At 48.6% G+C, this 19,353-nt stretch overlaps 1 protein-coding gene across 1 annotated transcript in view; it reads left to right on the top strand.

The window, feature by feature from the left end:
* The first annotated feature begins 3,209 nt into the window (after positions 1-3,209).
* Positions 3,210-19,353, top strand: part of ptchd4 (patched domain containing 4) — a 43,799-nt gene continuing 27,655 nt past the window's right edge. Inside the window, exons 1-2 of the mRNA XM_068577757.1 lie at positions 3,210-3,809; positions 17,507-18,002. Of these exons, the coding sequence (XP_068433858.1) occupies positions 3,210-3,809; positions 17,507-18,002 (1,096 nt within the window). The remainder of the gene's footprint in view (positions 3,810-17,506; positions 18,003-19,353) is intronic.

Here is a 19,353-nt window from a genome sequence, read left to right as displayed (position 1 = left end):
CTCTGGCACCAGGCTTGTAAAGGCTGGATGGCGTGCCACCATCTCTGGCACCAGGCTGTTAGTAAAGGCTGGATGGCGTGCCACCATCTCTGGTACCAGGCTGTTAGTAAAGGCTGGATGGCGTGCCACCATCTCTGGTACCAGGCTGTTAGTAAAGGCTGGATGGCGTGCCCCTATGGCAGGTTGTTTATCTCAAGCACTCAGCAGCGGAGGCAGCTGTGAAGAACGAGTTTTTTTGGAACACTGAAATTCCAAATAATGATTTATTCAACGAAAGTGCACGGCCGAGAATGTTTGCAGTGTTCTTTGTGGTGGGGGTGTGGGGGGAGGGGGGGTCGTGAGTGAGTGTGTGTGTGTGTGTGTGTGTGTGTGTTGGGGGGGGGGTTGGAGGGTAAGGGGGGTTCATTTAAAACAACAAATGCCTTCCAACAGCTCCTGACAATCAAAGGAAACAAATAAGAACAAATGGCGCTGCCACATCTCCGCGCTCAGGAGGCCTGTTTGGCAGAGTGCTGAAGTGCTGAAGGAGCTTTTGCTCATGACAAGAAATTATTCAGGAGCAGAGGTAGCGACTGTACATGCCCTACTTTTTATGCTGCTCCTCCACTGCTGCTGCTCCAGCTATGAGGAGGCGCTGCTTGGAAACATCCTCCTCTGCCGAGGCAGGATGGCGGTCTCGGTGCACAGCAACGGCTCCAGGATCCGACACGACGCGATGGGGTTCTGGGTCCGGGGGATTCTTCAGGCTTTCCTGTGTGCGCAGACTGGGAAGGGGCTTGGGCGATGATCACCACTGTAAACCCAAGAGTATACAGGCGTATTTACTGTGTGACAAGTGTGAGTTAATCCTAATCCTGAGCTGAAATTGATTTTTCAGTGATGAGATGTTCACTGGAACGTTGGACCAGGACCAGGTGTAATCCCTGTCTGTGAAACTGGTCAACAAGCAGGCAGCTACGTAGAGTTGCGTCTATTGTTAGCCGCACAAATTGTTACTTAGTGTATCGTTTTTAAGAAAAGTGTTTAGGAAGAACAAATGCTACGTTAACTGGATTAGCAGGCGGCAGCTCCACGGCCCCCTGGGGCTCCTGCAGGTTTACCAATGGAAAGATTGAGTTTTGAAGGTGCAGTCGATAGGAAACGTAGGATTTTCTGAGCTAGACCCGTAGAAAGGACTTGATTGATAAAGACTAGATTGACCCTTTATTACCTGTTTAATATTTCACTTGATATGCGTACATAATGCATATTTGTCAACAGATTTGTGTTTAATCACAAAGTGACGCAGTCTGAACATTGGGATTTCAATGCAGATGCGCCTTAAAGCTGCATTCTTTCTAATGGCCATTAGGAGGCGACTCCTCCAGCTGGAAAAGAAAGTTAAATTGTAAAGAAGTCTCTGAGAAAAAAAACTCTACTTCTCTCTTGATGTATTCCCTCAGTAAACATTGTAAACATGAGTTTATGTCTCAATCTCCAGTTTCTAGTCTTCTTCTATACAGCATGATGTTCATTTAGTACTTTATGCTCCATGTGGTGGAAATGAGCTTCATGCTGCATGTTTCATGCTGCATGCTTCATGCTGCATGCTACATATTTCATGCTGCATGCTTCATGCTGTACGTGTCATGCTGCATGTTTCATGCCGTATGCTTCATGCTGCATGCTTCATGCTGCATGCATAATGCTGCATGCTTCATGCTGCATGTTTCATAACAATACTATTTACTCGAGACCTTGCCCGTCAGAAAGGTGACCAAATGGATATCATTTGATGTTGATGTCCGTACAACATTTTCACATTGGCAATAAATATTGTAAGTATAAAAACTGTAAGTATAAATACTGTCAGTACATGATTGTGTTGTATTTAATTAGTGATACAACCACAGTGGCATTACTACGATGTATGAGTATTAACGGAGGTGGTTTTAGAGGCATGTGTGTGCTTCTCAGACATCTGTGTGCGTACCAGCCAGAGGTTTAGACCCTCAGCGTGTGTGTGTGTGTGTGTGTGTGTGTGTGTGTGTGTGTGTTGGGCACACTCCTGCTAGAAGCCGGTTTGAGGGTTTGACCTCACAGGCTCAGTTTAACATGAGCGGAGCGTTTGTAAAGTTTGGTGAAGGGGCGATGCAACACATCATGTCAATGAGCGACCTCACAAAGATGCAAACACAACTGTGTCTCTGCGTGTGTTTGTGTGTACTCGTACAGCAGTCTTTGTGAGGACCAACTTGATTTGATTTGTGAGGACGTTTGTAGATGAGAACATGTTTAACTGAGCCTGACTTCTTCAAAGACCCTTATTGTGTAATGTAGAACCAAAGAGTTGGAGTCACACACACACACACACACACACACACACACACACACACACACACACACACACACACACACACACACACACACACATGCATGATCCACTGAGCACAGCACCAGGTACCAGGTGAGTCCCCCTCATCCACTGACTCATCCTCCCAGTGGCCAGCAGCATCCTAACAGCTCTCACGGTGCCTGTTGCCTCCACTGTTCCTAAAATAACCAGCCCCCCCCTCCTCCTCCTCCTCCTCCTCCTCCTCTTCCTCCTCCTCCTCCTCCTCCTCACCCCGCCCCCCCTCCCCCCACCCCCTCCTCCCCCTTCTTCCTCCTCCTCCTCCTCCTCCTCCAGCTCCACCCCCTCCCGCCTCCACCCCGCACATGGTTACAGTGAAGCACATAAATCAGCCGGCACGCCGGTGTGTGTGAGCTGTGGAGGCACGCACGCACACGCACGCCGCCGCGGCTCGTCGCTGCCACTGCAGCCGGAGAGAGACACACACACACGCGCGGCGCGTCCCCCTCCCCCCTCCCTCCCCCTCCCTCCGCGCATCGCACGCGGGAGGAGGCACGCGGAATGTCTTGAGGAGCGACGCCGCGGACTCGATCTCCATCTGACGCGGGATGGCGCGCTGACCGTCTGCCCCGTCTGTGCGTGTGCGTGCGTGCGTGCGTGCGTGCGACCGTCTTCCTTCGAATTGCTGCAGTGCTGTTTTCTCTCTCTCTCTCTCTCTCTCTCTCTCTCTCTCTCTCTCTCTCTCTCTCCAGGTGTTGTGATATGTGTGCGAGTGAGTGCGCGCGCGTGTGTGCGTGCGCGCGTGCACGCCGGTGTAGCCTGCTGTAATTCTCTTAACGAATTGGACTCAGCCGGGGGGTGGGGGGTCTGATGTCACATGTGCCTCATCGGAGGAGACGGGGCATCTGCGAGCGGGCTTCTGTGGAGGATGCTGCGGCAAGTGATCCACAGAGGGCTGAAGGCTTCGTTCTACTGGCTGGGCTTGTTCGTGAGCAGGCACCCCGTGTTCTTCCTCACCGTCCCCGCGGTGCTCACCATCATCTTCGGGTCCACGGTGCTCAGCAGATTCACGCCGGAGACGGACCTGGAGGTGCTGGTCGCGCCGACACACAGCCTCGCCAAGATCGAGCGCAGCCTCGCCAACAGCCTGTTCCCCATCGACCAGTCCAAGCACAAGCTGTACTCGGACCTGCACACGCCGGGCAGATACGGCAGGCTCATCCTGCTCGCCCGGTCCGGCGGGAACATCCTGGAGCTCGCCGACCAGGTGCTGCGGGTCCACAAGCAGGTGCTGGACCTGCGCGTCAATTACAAAGGGTTCAACTACACGTTCGCGCACCTCTGCGTGCTGAGGCACCGGGACAAGCGCTGCCTGCTGGACGACATCGTCACCATCTTCGAGGACATCGGCCAGGCGGTGCTGTCCAACAGCAGCTTCCATAAGGTGCCCGTGAGCTACCCCAACACGACGCTGAAGGTGAGGGCTTTCTCTCTTTATCCCCCACGCACACGCACGCACGCGCGTGTCAGGCCGGGCCTGTGCTTACTACCCCCCCCCCCCAAAAAAAAAACAAAAAAAAACTGAATCTGTCCATCAGAGCTGTGACGGTGCAGCAGCAGTCAGCATGAGAGGAGCTGGCCATCATTTGTGAATGAGAGCTGGCTGGTGTTGGGGCTCACACACACACACACAGGCACACACACACACTGGCACACACACACATGCACACACACACACACAGGCACACACACACACACACACACACACACACACATGTCAGCCAGAGGAGGGAACCCTCTCCACCCAACACATTCACTTCCTCACCTCCTCCCTGGTTGGTGCAGGTGAATTGATTGGCTGCATGCCTCGCTCCCTCTGTTCTCACACTCACACACACACTCACACACTCACACACACACACACACACTCACACACACACACACACACACACACACACACACACACACACTCACACAGGGATATCCTACCTTTTTTATGCAGTGTCCCCCTCTCCTGCCTCCTCCAGGCTGCACATGCATGCAGCATGACATGGCTCCATGCAGGAGCCAATGAGACTTCCCCGTCCTGCCGGGAGTCTTCTGCCCTCTCTGTGATGTGACCATGCAGCTGTGATGTGACCATGCAGCTGTGATGTGACCATGCAGATGTGATGTGACCATGCAGCTGTGATGTGACCATGCAGCTGTGATGTGACCATGCAGCTGTGATGTGACCATGCAGCTGTGATGTGACCATGCAGCTGTGATGTGACCATGCAGATGTGATGCGTTCAGCAGCAGGATGCTGCATGGAGGTTTGCATGTTCGCTGTGTACAGGCCCACAAATGCGGCTGTGCTCTGCAGATGGTTGCTATTTGTGTGTGTGTGAGTGTGTGTGTGTGTGTGTGTGTGTGTGTGTGTGTGTGTGTGTGTGTGTGTGTGTGTGTGTGTGTGTGTGTGTGTGTGAGAGAGAGAGAGAGAGAGAGAGAGAGAGAGAGAGAGAGAGAGAGAGGCTTTTAGACTGAAATCTGTTGCACAAGTAGATGCTGTTTTTATAGTCTTTTGTGTTTTCAGCACACATTGATTTCAACAATATGTTCTTAGTTGTATGTGTTTTGTGATAGCGTTTGATTCCAGCTTCTTTTAGGGTCAGATGCATTAAGTTTCATATTCCTTCTCCTTCTCGTGGACCTGGCTGCCAGTGTTTCAGCTCCTTCTGTTATGAGGAGAATGACATCGTCAGTAAAGAGGATAGACAATGAAAGGGTTTCACGTTTGCTGCTAACGTGTAAAGTGTTAACTGTAAAATACATTTCATATTGTGGTCCAGAGCAGTCTCACACACAGAAAGTCCACGAAGTCCACGAAACATGCGTTCTGAATTTGGCGACATGAAAGAGAATATCACCAACAGACTATTATCAAGTGCATGATTGGATCATTAAAGACATGCCATGACTCCATTGGTCCAGACTGAGACCATGAAGTCATTCAGGTCCTGAATGCGTTGCTCTCAGGTGCTTCCAGATGTTCCTCGTAGAGCTGCTGCTGACCCTGATGCACATCACTCGTCCCCTCAGCGTCACGCTCTCCTGCTGCTCCTCCTCCTCTTACAACCTTTGTCTTTTGGCTTTGTTGCAACAGAAATGTTCAGACAGCAGATTCACGACACCACGCCAGCTGGTTCAGCAGCACGTACACGTACACGTAAATGTATGTGAGACACGTACACGTACCTGAGACACGTACACGTAAATGTATGTGAGACACGTACATGTACATGTAAATGTATCTGAGACACGTACACGTACCTGTAAATGAGACACGTACACGTACCTGAGACACGTACACGTACACGTAAATGTATGTGAGACACGTACACGTACACGTACCTGTAAATGAGACACGTACACGTACCTGAGACACGTACACGTACCTGTAAATGTATCTGAGACACGTACATGTACATGTAAATGTATCTGAGACACGTACATGTACATGTATGTGGGTCTCCTCCGGTCTCTTTAGTCTCCTCAGGTCTAGTCAGGTCTCTTCTGGTCTCTTCCGGTCTCCTCCGGTCTCTTCAGGTCTCCTCCGGTCTTTTCAGGTCTTCTCAGGTCTCTTCAGGTCTCTTCCGGTCTTTTCAGGTCTTCTCAGGTCTCTTCCGGTCTCCTGCGGTCTTTTCAGGTCTTCTCAGGTCTCTTCCGGTCTCCTCAGGTCTCCTCTGGTCTCCTCAGGTCTCCTCTGGTCTCCTCAGGTCTCTTCTGGTCTCCTCGTGCTCCTCGGGACACGTTGTGTATTGTGTCCAACGTGGGTTGTGACTTTTGCGTTGTGACTTTGTATTGCCTTTGAAAGGCATTACCTCAGAAGATGGATTATGTTTAGCTTTTTCATATCACTGCTGTTCTCTGAAAAGAAAAGCATGCACCTTCATATTTTGGGCCTTCAGAATGAAGCGATGCTCTTCAGGGGCGCTCCTGGTGGTCGTGGGGTCGCAGGAGGATCTCCTAACAGTAATGCGTCCTCCTGACGGCGCTCTGGAGGGAGCGATGCAGCGGTGGAAGCGATCGGCAGCCATTTCTTTTTTTAGGCGTTTGAAAACAGGTTTCAAGTGTACGCTATATTTCGAATATTGTCTTCATCTGCTATCTCTTCATTCATCTTGCCGTCAGAAAGCCTTTCCATCAGGGAACGAGGCCGTCGGCTGCGCTGTCTTCAAAGCCAGCAGACTCCTTTCAACCGCCCAGAAAACAGTCCAAACCGCGTTCTCACGTGTTTACAAGGTGTATGAAACACGGGGAGGCAAAAGCCATCGATGAGCTGGAACCAATCAACGTTCTGGCATTTCTGTTCTCCTTCAAAGCCTCCTGACTCCTTGTGGAGGAAAGCGTGACCATGGTTCCTCAGCTTGAAAACACCAGAGTCATACAAGAACAAGTCCCAAACCTTTTCTAGGAGGACCCACTGAAGAAATAATAATCCACCGCGATGCGATGCTCAGACGCCTCTCGTATGAATCATGAGCCATGGAGGACGTTTTTACTGCCGACTCAGGAAATCAGACGTTTGGAAGAACTCTCACTCTACTTCTTGTTCGACTCATGTATCAAGCTTTCCTCTCATCCGTCAAACAAACAGATGTCTGCTACCAGATGCTATGCTACTGCTAGCATACATCATCCCAACAACACGGACACGCAGAACAAATCCCCAAAACAAACGTCCTGCACACGGCTCTTCAGGAACGTTCCTTTGGGTTCTCCTTCCAGATGAACGACCAAGAGCTCAGAGCGACCACCTCGTCCCACCGCGCCCTGGAACTCCTTCAAGGTCAATGAGAACAGCTCAGATTGTGTCACACACACACACACACACACAGACACACACACACACACACACACACACACACACACACGGAACAAAAGGTTAGAAAGTCGTTCTGAAGACGTCGATGAACTGAAGCTTTTCACAGCCGACGTTTCAGCTGAAAACATGGAATGAATTAAAATAATGACTCAGTTCAATGAAGCGGCCGGATACACACACAGGATACACACACAGGATACACACACAGGATACACACACAGGATACACACACAGGATACACACACAGAATACACACTCAGGATACACACACAGGATACACACACATGAAACACACACAGAATACACACTCAGGATACACACACAGGATACACACACATGAAACACACACAGGATACACACTCAGGATACACACACATGAAACACACACAGGATACACACACAGGATACACACACATGAAACACACACGTGAGTCATCCTCACACGAGCTGCTGGTGGTGTTTGAGCTGAAGAACCTCACAGAACAAACTGAGTCTGATAGTTTCCTGATGTTACAGACACACAGTGTGTAACGCTAGAAAGACACACAGTGTGTGTGGTTAGAGATACACACACTGTGTGTGTTAGAGACACACAGTGTGTGTGTGTGGTTGTTGCTCCTGGTTCTTCAACATGGAGGACGCCTCAACATGGAGGACGTCTCAACATGGAGGACATCTCAACATGAAGACGCCTCAACATGGAGGACGCCTCAACATGAAGACGCCTCAACATGAAGACGCCTCAACATGAAGACATCTCAACATGGAGGACGTCTCAACATGGAGGACGCCTCAACATGGAGGACGTCTCAACATGGAGGACGTCTCAACATGGAGGACATCTCAACATGGAGGACATCTCAACATGGAGGACGTCTCAACATGGAGGACATCTCAACATGAGGATGTCTCAACATGAAGACGTCTCAACATGAAGACGCCTCAACATGGAGGACGTCTCAACATGAAGACGCCTCAACATGGAGGACATCTCAACATGGAGGACGTCTCAACATGAGGATGTCTTAACATGGAGACGTCTCAACATGGAGGACGCCTCAACATGAAGACGTCTCAACATGGAGACATCTCAACATGGAGGACGCCTCAACATGAGGATGTCTTAACATGGAGATGCCTCAACATGGAGGACGCCTCAACATGAGGATGTCTTAACATGGAGGACGTCTCAACATGGAGGACATCTCAACATGGAGACATCTCAACATGGAGGACGTCTCAACATGGAGACATCTCAACATGGAGGACGTCTCAACATGGAGACATCTCAACATGAAGACGTCTCAACATGGAGACGTCTCAACATGGAGACGTCTCAACATGAAGACATCTCAACATGGAGACATCTCAACATGGAGACATCTCAACATGAAGACATCTCAACATGGAGACGTCTCAACATGAAGACATCTCAACATGAAGACATCTCAACATGAAGACGTCTCAACATGGAGGAGAGGTTCAGTGAAGATATCTCCTGTGAGGAACGAGGGACTCGGTCCTTCTGCCCGCGTGAAGAGCAGCTTATGGACTCCAGGAATCAATGATTATTGATGATGATTTGACTGATTGATGAATCGTTTGGTTCAATAGTTTGAGGACGAGAAGTGAAGAAAACAACGTTTTGTGCTTTTGGTTCTCTGAGTCCTCAAAGCCTCCAGACTCTTCTGGAAGAAGCTCATTGAACACGAGCTCCAGCTGAAGTTAACACAACAAGTGGTAAACTTTCTAAATGAGGAACCACTTATTAAAAATAACAACCAGCAGGAAGCATCTGGAGAAGCGGCTCATGAAGACATCTCCAGGGAGGGAAACAGCCTTCATGTGAGAACATGAGGAACGTGAAGGCACCTTTTGAACCATCCTCAAACAATAGTTTAATGAATATTTAATGAGATATAAGTGTAACTTAATGAACTGAATTGTAAATATTACATCTTCTCTTTCAACCAAAATGCTTCTGCTCTGGTCAGCATGATGTCACACGAGGAGCATCACTGAGCAGAGGAGACAATAACTACATTATGAACAATGAAAAAAACTCAAACCTGACTCCAGTAACTTCACACCAGAGTTGGTCTACAGCTGCCGGCGTTGGCCACGCCCCCGTTTGGCCACGCCCCCGTTTGGCCGTCTATGACAACGACGTCTGGCCTTTTTTGTCAGGAAAAAGGAGGAACACAAATCAATGATCCGCTCTGCAGTAAACCAGCTTCACACTCGCTTCGTCCTCTCCGTCTCAGATCCCACTCCTCCGCTTCCTGAAGGTCGCCGTGACCTCCTTCCTGCCGGCTCCTCGCTCGGCAGCGGGCCCTCTGACTCCTCCCCTCTCAGCGGCCGGGCCGACACCTCGGTCCTGGCGCTCTGATGCCAGACGTGTTTCATGCGGACGTCCGGCTGAAGGTTCAGATCCAGGAGGAAACGCTTCATCTCTGCTGAGATCTCAGCTGCGTAATCTTTTTAAACTGTCAGGTGTTACACAAATAAAACACCATTAAACATTAGGATTCAAATAAATAATCAACAAATAGGGATTCATGAATAAAGAAGAACTACACCTTGTGAAGAAACTGATATCTAAGTACAAATGTGCAGCATTCAAAGAGATGAATGAAAAAATACCTGCCAGCTCTAAATAATATAAAGATTTTATTCATGTCGCGCTCTTCAAGCTGAAGCACTTTCCAGATTAAAATATTTACAGAATAAAAACAACAAGCAGCACTTAGCTACATAGACACACAGTGGAGACTGGAGACACACACACGTATGTCAAGAAATATCATGCAAATATCAGACTGATTACATATTAAACATAAAATACAAAACACAACGTCTTGATGGTCCACGAATGCAGCACAATGGTCCACGACCGACGATGGGCTTTCATTTCTTCTTTATTGCTGCACTTTCATATATTTTGTACTTTTTTAAATCCTGTGGTTTATTTTGAAGGGACTTTTTCGTAGCGCAGTGTCATTCCAGGTCGGGTCGGGGGACGCCGGGAGGGCAGACAGGGTTGAGTCGGCCCTCCTCTGACATGCTCACCCCGACTTCATCTTGTGCTTCTCACGTAGCCTCTGACGTGTGTCAAGAGTAAGAGGCTCAGACGGATGTATCCGGTCATTTTTCAAAATAAAACCGGCCTTGTTTTGTTTTTTCCATTCTTTCTGTGGGATACGAAGGGGACGTTGGTCACTCGCTCACAGACGAAGACGTTTTTGAGAGTGATTCAACAGCATGGCAGCAACATGTGAAGCCTTTAAAGGAGTAAACTGATATAGTTCTTTATTCCTGTGAGACTGTTATGCACCTGAGCCACAGAGTTAGTTTATGTTCTGTTACTTATCTTATTGTTTTGTCGTACACACACACAATGACACCATCGTTTCATTAACTACATCAGAGATGATGAGAATGTTCCTCCGTTTGGGTCGCGGCTCGTCGTTAAGGGTGATGTTGGTCCTGGAGCCAGACCAGTTGAGAACCCCTGTGTTAGAGCACGTATGATATTTTTCCCGTCTCATTAAAATGGAGCCTGTGTCTTATCGTACAGATGTTTTCTTAATTGTAATTGCTGCTCAAAGGATGGGTGTTAAAGGTCACCCCGAGGTGCTCCGCCTGGACTCAACGCTGTCAGCGAGCGCAGCGCGGAGCTCGTGTCTGTAGTTTAAGATGTTCTGGACCAAAGGTCAAAGCCTCTGTCTGAATTACAGCAAGTTAGCTGCTATTCTGTCCGCGGCATCGTGGCTTCATCCTGCAGCCGAACCACAAGCAGTTCAAAAAGAGCCGGCCGGCCTCAGGGTGGATGCAGCGCTGCTATCTGATCATCTGCTGGAAGCCAGTTGGGCTTTCAATGTGGTGCCATGTCCTGACAGTCAGGTCACCGCTGGTCTCAGGTCACAGGAGAATGCACTTCTGGTTTCCAGTTGGCCAGATGTTGAAGAGAATCAAGTGTTGTAGTTTGGAGGCCCAGAAAATCTCAACCTCAATCTCAATCTCAATCTCAACCTCATGATCTCATGGAGTTCCACAGATCCACAGCAGTTGCCCATGTTTATGTTTTCCTGAAGGCGACAAGTCGAGTGGGTAATAAAGCCCGACAGATATGAGACTTTTGAGGCTGGCATTGATATTAAGTTTTAAAAAAACAATAAAGATCTGTCAGCTACAACCATAAAACCTCAGAATATATATTGTATCATAAGGATTGTCACATTTCCAGTGTGTAGCATTTTGGTGGACTTATAAACAGAAATGTAATATAACAATCATAACTATATTTTTATTAGTGTCCAATCACCTGCTGCCGCGTGCATCGCCTGCAGCCGCCTGCATCGCCTGCAGCCGCCTGCATCGCCTGCAGCCGCGTGCATCGCCTGCAGCCGTCTGCATCGCCTGCAGCCGTCTGCATCGCCTGCAGGCGTCTGCATCGCCTGCAGCCGCGTGCATCGCCTGCAGCCGTCTGCATCGCCTGCAGCCGTCTGCATCGCCTGCAGCCGTCTGCATCGCCTGCAGCCGCGTGCATCGCCTGCAGCCGTCTGCATCGCCTGCAGCCGTCTGCATCGCCTGCAGCCGCGTGCATCCTGTCGCTCCGTCAGCAGGTCGGGAAAGTCCTGAACGATTGAACAGTTGGTAGTTGTAATATCTTTATAATAATTTTCCATGACAGACGTCCAAGTGACTTTTCCTCGAGTGCCGCCTGCATGTGTGATACCTGTTAGTTTATTTTTTATAAAAATTGGTGTTGACACATTGAATGAATTGATGGCCGATGATTGGAGCATCATCTTGAGACAACGAGGCCGTGGATTCGATAACCTTCCTGTCGATAGAGTTGGCCAACTCGATTGTTGAGGCACTAAGTAATATCTGCCTATGTCAGACCTGTGTTACCTGATATCCTGGCCTGGTCGCTCAATAGTCAATAATGTGTATGCAACACAACAGTTTGTACAGCTGCATCAATCATATTCAGGTTTGTTGCCATTTCTCCGTCTCCGTTGCTCTGGCTCCAGCACTCGATGATGAAGTTAAGATCTGTAATCTTGAACCCACGAAGCTGCGGTTGGCTCCGAGCTGAGCGGTCCTACTCTTAGCGCTGGAGTTACATCCAGTAACTGTTGCTAGGGGGCAGAATGATGGCTATTTTTCATTTCAGTTCATCACATTATAGAGGGGACCCACTCAAACTTGCACAGAGGAAACTTAATAACATCAATGCTCTGGTATTCTTCCAGAGTTAATCAAGTCGCCATCTTACACGAGACCTTAGCAAAGAGTAAAGTGGCTGCTCTGGGCTTCCGTAGATAAAAGCTCTGATGGTCAAAATAGATTTAAAAGGCAGAGGTGGGCTGTTTCTGCATGCATCCACATTCCAACACTAATAATATTGTGCTTGACAAGATCAAGCTTCTTGTTGCTCTATTGTACTGTCACTGGAGGACAGTACAATAGAGCGCCTGATTGAATTAAGTTATTGGTAGTTTGGGTTTGAATGCTGCGAGGCAATGCCAAGCTGAGGTCAACGTCTGCCCCACCCCACCCACACCCACACACACACACACACACACACACACACACACACACTTCAATAAATAATACAACTGGATCGCTGTGCAGCGTTTGAATGCTGCAGCAGAGGAGCTGTGATTGGATGTTGGGCGGATGGGCTGACGGGGAGTCGCTACATGTCTCAATAATTAGCTCGCCCCAGGGTGCGTTTGAGTACATGGCAATAAAAACCGGTCGATAGACTGTTTCTCTTCAACTGCATTAGAGACGTTTCTGTATTCACGTTTGTTTGGAGTCATTCTGTTGGATCATAGATTTTATTACTTCAAATCTAAACCAAAAAGCACGATACCACTGAAATAACTAATATTACTGATGTGTTGCCCAACTCTGCCTCAATAGTTTATTTAGTTATTTCAAAGCATAGTCAGTGTGGTTTGGAGCCAGGAAGTGAGACGGTGCGTCCGGCCCACAGAGAGGAAGAAGAGCAGCTTTGTGTTGAAATGAGGAACCAACAGGGATTTGATTGATGTCATCAATGATATCAATGTTGCATTCATCAAAGCAGCCGGAGATGATTTTGATGTTGAGCTGTTCTGATATCTGAACTGTGATCAGAGTCTCACATGTATACTATTACTATATATATTCTACTTTCATGAACTAGTGTAAGGCTTTAAGATCAAGCGGTTATTTAAGGAGTGAAGTTCCCCAAAGGTTCATACAGCACACAGTGCAACAATATTCTGCTTCATGGGAAACAGTAAAGTGAAACAACACGATGATGCATGTTGATCACACGGCTTCTCTCAACAAAACGTTTCTATGAATAATTAAATGTTAACGATACCTTTTCATTTCTTTGATTTTTCATTCAAACCTTTATTGAACCATGAGATCAAACACAGCGTGACAACACGTCGTTACACACAGGAAACACACAACAAGTGAGACCAAAAGCTAAGAGACTCAGAAGAGAGTCATCTGCACCAGAACTAAGACACATGAGATAAATTGTTTCCGTTGCTTTTTGTGTATTTTTTGACTTATTTGAAGCCGCAGAACCAAAAGATGTAAAAGTCTTGGGCTTGTTTCTTCTGAGCAGCAGAAACCTTCCTCTGTGTCTCTGCGTCGCTGAAGCTTCTCACCTCGCGTCACGCAGAGGTGTCACTATCTGCCTCCTCACATATCGCTCAACTTCTCACAGGGATTCCTGCACACACACACACACACACACACACACACACACACACACACACACACACACACACACACACACACACACACACACACACACACACACACTTGCTTCTGTGCCGTGCCTTCTCCCCACCTCTCTCACTGATAACTATATTTTCTCTTTGCTAAAGGGTGGCGAAATAAAAAGAATAGAAAATAAAGCTTGACCTTTTGCACTCCCCGCACTGATTGTGTCGCGTCGTTCTGCGTGCGGTTCTGCGTGCGGTTCTGCGTGCGGTGTGACTTTCCCTCTGAAAGGCGTCGGTGAAGTCGTTGCGGTGATGGATTTGAGCTTTGTGCAGCTACACAAGTGAAATTAGAGCTAAAGCTCTCTCTTGGTTCTCTCGGTTCTCTTGGTTCCCTTTGTGCTTACTGAGTGATGACGTTACAGCAACACACTTGTACACTGTCATGAGACGACGGGTCTGGAGCTCGCCGTGGGCGGGGCCTGAGAGTAATCATGCAGAGGCCCTGATGAATGGGCGTGTTAGAGCATAATGCTCGGCCCCAACAGGACGCATGATGTGGATGATGTGCTGTGAGGTGCGGCGTCCGGCGCCATCATCCATCCTGCTGCCCCAGAACGCCACGGCAGAACAACTCATCCATCTGCTTTGTTTTCCTCACTGCTGGTTAAATTGTTCACAGAAACTGAAGCAAACAATCACTGGGAGTTATGAGCATCTGGAGGGCTGGCGTCGGCTCCCGATGTGAGACGGCGTGCTGCGGCTGTTTGATTGTGCTCATACTCAAGATGTATAATATCTACAATAAGCTGCACATTAACGTCCACGTTGGTCCCGTTGCAGCACTGAAGTCGGCCGTTCAGTCAGTGAGGACGCGTCTCAATGAGCCGTAACGCGCGTGTGTGTGCAGGTTTGCGTCGGTCATGATCATATTTGGGAAATGCACTTCCTGTTTTAAATGAGTCATACAGGCGGCGGCCATAATCTGTGAAAGTTAAAGCCAGGGTGCAGGTGCATTAAGATAAAAAGAAAGCTGAATAATACTGTTCCTGCCTCGGGTGCGATACTCAGTCGCTGAACTGTATCAGGATCTATTTTTGTGTGTTTGCCCCCTAAAAAAGTGTTATTTTCCATTCAGCCATAATAAACAGCAGCTGCCTGACTTCCTGGTTGAAAGGACTTTGAATGTAGGTTCAGTTTATGAAAGCTCTTTATTCATTTACTCAGAAGTGGAGACGACCGGATGACTGCTGCACACACACTGCCTCCTCCAGTCAGCACTTCCTCGTCCCGACAGAGCGTCTCAGCGAATGAAGGCTGTCGGTTCCAGATGCAGAGAGTTTAGCTAGTTATTATAATCATAAAGCATCTTGTGATCGGTGGCTTGACGGCCATGATGATCATGAGGAAGTGGACGTAGTAACCGTGATGTGACCCGTTGGTTTGGAGACTGCCGTTCTGAAGCACTTTGGCGGTCGCCATCTTGGATTTTTGCAACCAAAAGTTACACGAGACAGTTGAACTCAGAAGTTACAACCAGAGACTGAACGAGACACTTTTAGGTGGACAAAATGTTACAATTAACTTTAAATAACTAGAAAACTGAAACACGGACAACACCGTGGCAGAGACCTGTCAATCACCTGGTAGCCCCGCCCCCTAAAGAGTCCCCTGCTTTATGGTCTGTTTGACTCTAACAGACCATAAAGCACTAAATGAGCATCATGCTGTATAGAAGAAGACTAGAAACTAGAGATTGAGACATAAACTCATGTTTACAATGTTTACTGAGGGAATACATCAAGAGAGAAGTAGAGTCACTTCTATAGACTTCTATACAACCAGAGGAGTCGCCCCCTGGTGGTCAGGAGAGAGAATGCAGCTTTAACACATGAAGCATAGACTTCTATACAACCAGAGGAGTCGCCCCCTGGTGGTCAGGAGAGAGAATGCAGCTTCAACACATGAAGCATAGACTTCTATACAACCAGAGGAGTCGCCCCCTGGTGGTCAGGAGAGAGAATGCAGCTTTAACACATGAAGCATAGACTTCTATACAACCAGAGGAGTCGCCCCCTGGTGGTCAGGAGAGAGAATGCAGCTTTAACACATGAAGCATAGACTTCTATACAACCAGAGGAGTCGCCCCCTAGTGGTCAGGAGAGAGAATGCATCTTTAAGACATGAAGCATAGACTTCTATACAACCAGAGGAGTCGCCCCCTGGTGGTCAGGAGAGAGAATGCAGCTTTAACACATGAAACATAGACTTCTATACAACCAGAGGAGTCGCCCCCTGGTGGTCAGGAGAGAGAATGCATCTTTAAGACATGAAGCATAGACTTCTATACAACCAGAGGAGTCGCCCCCTGGTGGTCAGGAGAGAGAATGCATCTTTAAGACATGAAGCATAGACTTCTATACAACCAGAGGAGTCGCCCCCTGGTGGTCAGGAGAGAGAATGCAGCTTTAACACATGAAACATAGACTTCTATACAACCAGAGGAGTCGCCCTCTGGTGGTCAGGAGAGAGAATGCATCTTTAAGACATGAAGCATAGACTTCTATACAACCAGAGGAGTCGCCCCCTGGTGGTCAGGAGAGAGAATGCAGCTTTAACACATGAAGCATAGACTTCTATACAACCAGAGGAGTCGCCCTCTGGTGGTCAGGAGAGAGAATGCATCTTTAAGACATGAAGCATAGACTTCTATACAACCAGAGGAGTCGCCCCCTGGTGGTCAGGAGAGAGAATGCAGCTTTAACACATGAAGCATAGACTTCTATACAACCAGAGGAGTCGCCCCCTGGTGGTCAGGAGAGAGAATGCAGCTTTAAGACATGAAGCATAGACTTCTATACAACCAGAGGAGTCGCCCTCTGGTGGTCAGGAGAGAGAATGCATCTTTAAGACATGAAGCATAGACTTCTATACAACCAGAGGAGTCGCCCCCTGGTGGTCAGGAGAGAGAATGCAGCTTTAACACATGAAGCATAGACTTCTATACAACCAGAGGAGTCGACCTCTGGTGGTCAGGAGAGAGAATGCATCTTTAAGACATGAAGCATAGACTTCTATACAACCAGAGGAGTCGCCCCCTGGTGGTCAGGAGAGAGAATGCAGCTTTAACACATGAAGCATAGACTTCTATACAACCAGAGGAGTCGCCCCCTGGTGGTCAGGAGAGAGAATGCAGCTTTAAGACACTCCCTCTTTGACTTCTCTGGATGTTGTTGTTGTTGTTGCAGATGAAGGATCAATGATTCAGGTCGACTAAACTAACATATCCAGTAAACGACCTCTTGCACGGTCGTAGCTGAATGTACATTGAGTTCACTTTATCTCCGCTGAATGCGCTGTGTGATTGAATGAATTCATCCTCACAATGAAGCGCTCGCACGTCAACCGTCCACAACGTTGAATCCACACTGCGGCCCGAAGGGCAGCGAGCTGCCGTCCTCCTGGTCGCGTCCAGCTGCTGCCCTCCTGCTGTCAAGGTGTGACGCATTTCAAACGTGTTCCTATGAAACATCAGAGCTAATGTGTATCTGTGAATCCTCTTTGCAGGATGGCCGCGTGTCCTTCATCGGCCACCAGCTGGGGGGCGTGTCCTTCTCGCCCAACAGCCGCGACCAGCAGGTCAAGTTCGCCCGCGCCGTCCAGATCACCTACTACCTCCGCAACCACGGACCCGTGGTGCAGGACGCCATCGCCGAGCGCTGGGAGAACGAGTTCTGCGCGCTGGTCAGCCGGCTGTCGAGGGCCGAGGCGCCGCACGCCACCGACCAGCTCCACATCCAGTCGCTCACCTCCTTCAGCCTGTGGCGGGACTTCCACCAGACGGGCGTGCTGGCCAAGGGGGAGGTGCTGGTCAGCCTGGTGCTGGTGCTCCTGGCCGCCACCATCTCCAGCTCCATGCGGGACTGCCTGAGGGGGAAGCCCTTCCTGGGCCTGCTGGGCGTGCTGACCATATGCATCGCCAACGTGACGGCCGCGGGCATCTTCTTCATATCCGACGGGAAGTTCAACTCCACGCTCCTGGGGATCCCGTTCTTTGCCATGGGTGAGTGGGAGCGCCGAGTCGTGACCGAGTCCGAGTTCTGGTTGGTTTAGGGACTCATCAGGAGTCCACGCTCACATCGGGTTGATTGGGGGAAGGGATGAGTGGACCTGTGAAGGCGTGCCAGCAGTTCATTGTGACAGAGTGGAACGAGCGGTCTCAGTGTGGACCTCACAGCAGCGTCTGAGAGTCTGATTTCATTCCTGTGCAAAGTCTTTCATTTCCCTCACTCAGCTTCAAGTGATGGTACTTTTAATTAATCAGCGCGCCATATTAACATCAAGGTGAACACTAGGTTCATTTATGAGGGATCAACAAAAGTGATCCAGCGGGTCTAACGTTTGATTATATATATATATATATATATATATATATATATATATATATATATATATATATATATATATATATATATATATAAACACCACAAATCTTCATTATCAGCAATAAAGTTACCAAATTTTGCAAGGTGGCAACAAATACCGGCCAATCAGAGGCCGAGTAGGTCTGTGCTGAGTGCGGAGAAAAAAAGAAGAAATCAATGAAACTATCGTAAATAGCAGCATGCATAACTGCCCAGGGTTGTGAACGAGGTGGTGGATTTAGTAATAAACGCTATGGACCCTTTTACAGCCGATGCCATAAAAGGATACGGGGCGCATGTTGGAAGCAGCGGCGTCTCGGCCGCCGCCCCACCAGAGAGACGGCTGCACACGACGAATCAGAACTGCTAACGGCTTCAAAATATCTGGTTGTTGCTTTTTTGGTCGCAAGATTTGATTCCCACAGCGGCTCGATACGATCCACAGAGTTCTGACAGGACCATGACCCCTTCAACAGGTGAAATGTTTGGCAGAGGTATTGACACGGATGATGAGCATGTATTGTAGGTGTAGTATTGTAAGGCTGCTACAAGGAGCTGCCGCACTGCGAGCAACCACACGCATCCTCACACAGTCTTTAATAAGTTCACTCGTTTATCGACGGCTTGAATGCTTTTGCTTTTGGCCCATTTTAAACCCAATGAAGTCAAAACTTTGAGGACAAATAACTCATTCATCATGTCACAATGTCTCCCTGGTGTAGCGTTACACGCTGGGTTTCTCCACCAAACACGGGTCTGTATCCGCCCACCACTGAGGATTCTACCCACGAGAAGCACACACACCGGAAAGATTACCAGTGGACAGATTACCAGTGGACAGATTACCAGTGGACAGATTACCAGTGGAAAGATTACCAGTGGAAAGATTACCAGTGGAAAGATTACCAGTGGACAGATTACCAGTGGAAAGATTACCAGTGGACAGATTACCAGTGGAAAGATTACCAGTGGACAGATTACCAGTGGAAA

Source organism: Clinocottus analis, unplaced genomic scaffold (genome assembly GCF_023055335.1).
Source record: "Clinocottus analis isolate CAN_PGR_092001 unplaced genomic scaffold, fCliAna1.0.p SCAF_15, whole genome shotgun sequence".
Lineage (NCBI taxonomy): Eukaryota > Metazoa > Chordata > Actinopteri > Perciformes > Cottidae > Clinocottus > Clinocottus analis.
This window is presented reverse-complemented; position numbering and strand designations above follow the sequence as displayed.